The 7159-nt window shown below is 33.3% G+C and overlaps 1 protein-coding gene across 1 annotated transcript; it reads right to left on the minus strand.

Annotated features, from left to right (window-relative positions):
- Positions 1 to 845: 845 nt before the first annotated feature.
- Positions 846 to 5551, minus strand: LOC106707849 (5-hydroxytryptamine receptor 2A). Its single transcript, XM_014499293.2, has 9 exons — positions 4817 to 5551; positions 3827 to 3929; positions 3352 to 3473; positions 2545 to 2743; positions 2307 to 2435; positions 1954 to 2154; positions 1617 to 1786; positions 1379 to 1505; positions 846 to 1101 (listed from the first exon to the last, which is right to left on the minus strand). Exons 1-9 carry the CDS (start codon positions 5484 to 5486, stop codon positions 909 to 911), a joined length of 1914 nt encoding a protein of 637 aa, XP_014354779.1. The 5' UTR covers positions 5487 to 5551; the 3' UTR covers positions 846 to 908.
- Positions 5552 to 7159: the final 1608 nt, after the last annotated feature.

A 7159-nucleotide genomic window follows, 5' to 3' on the forward strand; every position in this document is an offset into this window, starting at 1 on the left:
TTTCACATTGAGCTATCATTTATTTTTTAACTTTGAATATTCACATTCAAAGGGTTTTAAAACACAATTTTCAAGTTGTTTGACTTATTTTGGAAAATATAGAAGACTATATATATTTTGACAGAAATCTTAATTTTTACAATTTGACATTTTGTACCTACTTTTTTTACATGACAATCAAGAATTAATACCAACATATTGACAATATTCAAGAATTTTGAAAAGTAATTCATGATTTTTTAATAATAATATTAGGAAAAGAAATATCACCTTACCTTTTTCAATACCTGATCATATAAAAGTAAACATTTTATGACTTTTAACTTCATCACCACAAATAAAAATCATTGCTGAATTTCTAATTTTTAATTTTATTTGAGTATAATAAGTACTTAGGGTTCTTATCGATCATAAAAATTCGAATTAAAAAAATACGTTATAAATTATATTTGAGGAATTGATTATATTTGAGCAAGATCGTTATAACAAAATATTAATGAAGAAGGTATAATTTTAGCACTTATTTTAAATACCTTGACTTTTACTACTGAATAATTAAAAATATATTATTTATTTACATAAATTTTTAGATTTCTTACTGTTGGTTTCGGAGTCCAAAATCTCTGTATACAACATATTGTGATCCCTGTCATCTTTGACAACAGAGATAACAATATGTTCCAAACGGAGATTTTGGTCTAAGAAACCCACGGTTAAAGGATCAAATAATAATATTATGACTAGATTTTATAGAAATGTACTAAAATAGAAATTACCACATCTACTATTTATACATTGATATAGTCTAAGTATGAAATATAAAGTTACTTTAATTTTGGTTTCTTATTTGGATGATTCTAGAAATTTAATATAAAATATGGTAGTGTTAAAGATAAGTACACTCGAATTTAATATCGCATATTAAATCCTGGTAGTGGAGCCTCTATAAGAACCGACTCTGTAGTCTCCTGCCCTCCTGATGAAGTGTTCGGCATCACAGAAGGTCGAAGTGATATGGCTAGCGGCAGAGCGGAGCGCGCACATAACTGTGATGCACCGCGCGTTGATCCACCTGACATGTAGCGAGTGCAATGACCTCGTCTGTAAAAAGAGTAACGATTGAAAGAGTGAAATCGTTGATAAATCTTATTCAATTGATAAAGAATATGCTTATACGTCTTTAATGCCTCAATAAACCATTCCTACGATTGTGAAGTAATTTTACTGACACTCTCCAAGTATCAAGAATTCAAGATGACTTTTGTCTGTAAGACGATTTTTTCTCTTTTCTTTGATATCCAATAGTTATTTTAGAAATAATTTTACAATGACGTACAACATCTTTATGCTTAAATAAGTATGATATGGAAAGCAGTACCTGCTACAATGACATTTCAGAAGTCTCAAGAACGCTGCCCTGAAGGTTCTGTTAAATACTGTATAGATGATCGGATTAATTGTCGAAGACACATAGCCCAGCCATAAACAGACATTGACTATGTGATCTGTAACCAATTTTACTATATTAACAGCACGAAAAATTTCATATCACTTGACATTTAGTAGAAAAGTTTAAATTAAATGATTTACTTCATTTTAACTGTCAAAAAACATACCTGGAACAATGCAAGCTGGACATGATGCAAATAATATATTGAGCAAGAAAAATGGTGCCCAGCAAAGGACAAACGTGAAAAAGACTAGACCAAGAACTTTGGTAGCTTTCTGTTCGTTGGCAACTGCATTGGCTGATAATGATCTTCCTTTCTTTCGATTAGTAAGAAACCTGTCGTCAGATACATCAATGTTACTTCAATTTCTGTAAACATAAAGCTGGAAAATGTTGACATCAAAAAAGCTTTAACTAGATCTAGAAGATCTATCATTTGAAAAAAAAAATCACTACGGGCTGGCAAACAAATGTATACACTAGCAGCTTTACATTAATTGTACCTTAAATTGAGAGCATTAGGTGGTGCAAGGTTTAATTTCAAAGGTCTCAAACGTGCCCGCCTCGTCTCCGCGGCAATACTCGCTGGCGTCTGCGTGGCAACGTCACGTCCTCTCCGCGCCGAGCCTGCGCCATTCCCGCACCCGTTCATATAGCTCAGCTGAGGGTTGGACACGCTCATTCCGATCTTGTTTCTTTGACCTCTGAAAATAAAAATAATTTTAAAATACACATACAGATCAAACAAATCTAACTAAAAATACCCATAGATAGTTTAATGGCACAGGATGTATGTATCTTTCTGATTACAAATAGCTTTTTTCTCTAACAGCTACTTCTACATTTGTACTTTTACCTATTAGTCGAAGTTATCCTCCATGTCATGTGTCTTGAAGAATTTCCACTGGGTGATAAATCTGGAGAGCTCTTAGCACCAATTCGTCTTGGACCTTGAGAAGGGCCATTGTCAAAACCTCCACATTGCCTGAAAATAATCTCAATTATTTTTTTTACACTTTCATGTCGGTTACATCAAATGAACAGAAAATAGATGTCAGTTTATTACACTAAAACAAGGTTATCCATCAACAAACCTTCTTTGAGTTCCTCCTGGTACAGGCGTAGCAGCCAATAGAGCTTGACGTTTCAGTAACTGTACAGTGAGCGCGAAGGATACCACCATCATCAACATTGGAATGTAAAACGCCACCAATGAACCGAACACCCAGAACAGGCGGTTGTTTATCACACACAGCTCTGGCGTCGGCATTATATTGGTTTGATTTATAATACCTGGAATCACAATGATTTACTTAGTAGCTGTTTGAAATTATGACCGAGAAACCATTATGATTGGGACTCTTAAAAAATAATTCAGATCATTATTAACTATGTTAATAAAATTAAAATTCACAAAATTAATAAAACATTTAATTCATAAATCTGTGTTGTTTTGAGGCACCAGACACATGGGTATGTGTATGAACAGTGTCTCAAAACAGCACATTCGAGTTTATAACCTATAACCACTAGGATGTTGTTAGAACTCGCACGGACCCTACGCATCAGTGAGGCTATCCGTTTGCGGAAGATTGATGAAAAGTCACGTCCACGTGTGCATTCGCAAACATATCTGATGCACTACAGTACCGCGGGAGCCCCAACAACATCCTGAAAGCTTCCTTTTGGCCAATACTTTTTTTATATTTAAACTTTACTCTTTCAGATGTACAACGAAGGTTCTTTCTAGGAAATCCTCATACACAATAACTTTCACAACTTAAAAATAATACAGGACGCAGTACATGTTATAATCTTTGAATGTGTGTCACAAAAGTTAAATTCGAACTTAAGGTTACAAGGTAATGGGTAAAATTGTAATTAATATCCTATAAACTTACCTAAAACTGTAATTGAGCTAGATACGAACATACTCAGAAGCCAAACGAGAGCAATTTTAATTACAACTACCCTCTTAGTGGAATGGTGACGACTTTTAAGTGGATTACGTATACCAAGGTACCTGCCAAAATTAACTCTTTAAATATAATGGTTCAAGCATATTTTCAAAAAATTCACAATAAAGAAAAAGTTCGGTTGAGGTAAGTAGACAAAAACCATTTTTTTTTGTATTTAAAGGAAGAAATACAGTACTTTAGTATTTAACGTGGATGAATATTACTTCCTATTCTGCGACGATCGGAGATACCAGCCTGTGTTGAAATGAGAAATAAGTAAAATTTATAATAAAATAAAAGGAATTAGTAGCAATAGCTAGTTCACACAGTATTATAAAGGCTGCGGCATTAATTTTTTAGAGAAAATCAAATAATGACAAATTTACCGCATTGATTAAAATCTTCTATTATTACGTACCTGCCAATGCTTATAAAGCACATATGCATGATACTTGCTGAACACGCCAGCACGTCGCAAGTAACGTACACATTGCACCAAACAACGCCCAGTGGCCAGTAACCTATGCAAACATACATCCATGTAACATCAACAAGGACATAGTCCTATCTAAGAGCCGCCACAACCTTAATGGAGAGCGTAAGGATATAGAACAAGCAAACTTCAAGGCGTTTGAAACTCGTAGTACGCGTCAAACAAAATAAAGAGCGAAACCTTGACAAGATATATGAGCCATTATTTGAAAGGTTTCACTTTATCTATTTGTAACTATATCTCTCTTCATATCTATAAAGGGTAACATAAAAAACTATTTCCTGTTTGAGATGTTTACGATGTCATATAATTTGCATCTCGAAGGTTAGATATAAAAGAATATTCAAGGCCAATATTAAGTTGGCTTTTCATCTAGAAAAGTATGCAGTATTATCTCGAATATTCGATTTCAAAGAAATGAAAGCGTGTATGATCCTCAATAACCTTTTTATAAGCAAAAATAACGGTCCAAGTTCAGGCAAACGGCTTCAATATCCGCACGATAACATTTTTGAATATATCGTTGTTTGCCAAGTTTTTTTTTTCCTTTTCTTTCATTGAATTTCCTGGTCCTTGTACAATCCAACGTTTTGTTATATAGGGCAGTAATTTTTTTTAATTTTTTTTTATTACTTGCTAACTATTTAATAATATTGACACATTTTAAAAGACTGACAGATGAATAATACAGTCGACTATAAACAGTGTTAACTGAATTTTAGTTTTGCACTGCAAAAAATAAATTCCTATGTCTATTAGCAAAATCTGTCGACATAAAATAAGTAAAAATAAAATAGACGCATTTTCTTTTAATGATTAAAAGCACTTGAAAATATAATGTTAGGCCTAAAAGCGTGGCATTTAGAACAAAATTTAATTAGATTAAGTACAAGGAATACCTGAAAATTTACTCACCTAGAAATCCAGGGATTGCACCCATGGGCATTACAAACAAACTAACGAGCAAGTCCGCTATCGCCAGCGACAGTAGAAAGTAGTTTGTGACATTTTGAAGTCTCTTATCTAAGCAGACAGCTAAACACACCAGAATATTCCCAACGCCGCCCGCTATTATAAACAGTATTACGAACAAAAAGCTCCAGTCGTAACCTACAGATTCCAATGAATTTATCGTAAAATTCTTCACGTTCCACTTACATTGAACAGTTTGCACATCACTATTATTGTACGCACTATCATTAACGTCCATGTATAACGTCCGATCGTCATTGTAACAGAATAACGTATCCCAATCACAAATATCGAATTCAGGTAATTTTAACCAAAAAGTTTTTATTGCGCTATTGAAAACAAAAGAGAGCATATTGATTTTTAATTTACCATCGCACAGAGTATAGTTGAGATTGTAATCGAAATTGTTATTCAAACATTTGAAGCAACTATAGGATGTTTCATTTTGCATGTGTACGTTGAATTCACAGAAGTAATCAAGTGCATTTTCGGTACGCGTGCACTCGAGTCCTGAGTGCGCATTGCCGCATCCATCGCCTGATTTCAGACGACATTGTAGATCATCAGCGATAAGATCTAAGTAGGTGATATTCATGGTAGACGCGACATCCATGCGGATGCTAAGTCACCTTTTCAGGATACATATTGTTACTGGTGACTCAGCTTATATCTTCAACGTTAAAGAGTACCTGCAACAAAATATAATGTTACCGTCTTAATATTTTAATACGTTTTGAAGAACCTAATTATTTTGAAAACTTGATCAGGAAAGGTCTGACCCCTGGGATATTAGGCCTTTAATAAAACTGTTATAACATTGGAACTTTTTTACTGGCCAAAGTATTTTTATTGCCAATTCAATAGTTTAGATGTTTTATCAGGATCTTGCAATCAAAATAACTTCTCTCTAATATTTTCATACATTAAATTTTTTTGTCTGTAATTAAGGTACTACGAAATCAGACGAAGAACTACGAATACAAAGAGACCTGTTCTTCGCATTTTTTCCATTTCAGGAATATTATTGTATCGTTACATAATCTCTCGTGAAAGTATTTTTATTAAATTCACTTTATAGTAAAAATTATAAATTAAACTTAGACAGTGAGAACAAGGTCTTAGCTCATTATATTAATGCCTAATATGAGTGAAGATAGGGTCTAGTACAGATGACGTCATCACCGTTGTTACTCTAGATTACTCAACTTATATGGAATGCTGGATATTTTTTCCTACACTAGTACTGACCTCTTTATTAAACGACGCTGCGACTTATCTACGTTAGGCATAGATCAGTGACATGATAAAGAAATACTTTATTACGAGACTATAAAAAAGAAACAAGAGAAAGTTTAACTAAAGTTCAAAATCTTTATTTAAAAAAGGAACGTAGTTCCACAACTGCACAGATACGTATCGTTTGGAATGCTTTTAATTACATTTCCTTATGAGTTAAGATATGTAAATACCATACAAGAGAGCAAGGACATATTTAAATCAAATACTGCAAGCTTGTACCTCATCCGTACAGAGACGCGCAGAGCGGATGTCAGCGGAACGAAGTGGAAATTCTGACCTTTAAGACTCGGAAATGACTGTCGTGATGACACATCTCTTTCTACATAACTAGAAAAAATTACATATAAACTAATTTAGTAATTGCACATTTTCAGTTAAAAATTCACTTATATTATATATATATAAAGGTAGGGATTTTGGGAAATACACTACTATGCTAGTAAAGTGACTGATAAACAATATTAAGTTTACTTTAAAGTGAGCGAGAACGGTCAATTTCCACTGCCAACACACTTGTATAAAAACATATTATTATCTCAGTTTTAGAGAAATATGTAATATGTTATTAGACAGATAATTCAGCAATGGAAACCTGTAAAATTCTAATTATTATCAATAAAATAATAGCAATGAAATCATCGCAATGGACCAAATAAAGGCCTCAAACCTGATATTTATTCCACGCTCCGGCGCGCTGCGGCCGTGTGGAGGTCACACAGAACGCATCGTACAACCACTGTAGTTCACGCTCTATCGCTTACATACAATCGTAGCGGAAAAAGAGGGGTCAATTGAACATAACTATAAATATATATCTATAACTTGATTCACTATTTGTCACATTTTAATTTGCTCGTTGCATTATCTAGACTTGCAAGTACATGATTATAATAATATGATTATTCTAGTACACTATTTTTGTCGGTATTATTTATTAACGTTAACTTACTGTTACATTAGTTCGAAATAAAAGTATAACAAAAATGT

This window comes from Papilio machaon, chromosome 3 (genome assembly GCF_912999745.1).
Source record: "Papilio machaon chromosome 3, ilPapMach1.1, whole genome shotgun sequence".
Classification (NCBI taxonomy): Eukaryota; Metazoa; Arthropoda; class Insecta; order Lepidoptera; family Papilionidae; genus Papilio; species Papilio machaon.

Bases quoted from the DNA above. Each gene is read 5' to 3' on its own strand.
- LOC106707849 (XM_014499293.2), bottom strand. From the start codon at position 5,486: ATGGATGTCGCGTCTACCATGAATATCACCTACTTAGATCTTATCGCT. The intron at 3,930-4,816 runs GTGAGTAAATTT...ATGTTTGCATAG, and splicing joins TGCAATCCCTGGATTTCTAG to GTTACTGGCCACTGGGCGTT. The intron at 1,102-1,378 runs GTACTGCTTTCC...CTCTTTTTACAG, and splicing joins CTGAAATGTCATTGTAGCAG to ACGAGGTCATTGCACTCGCT.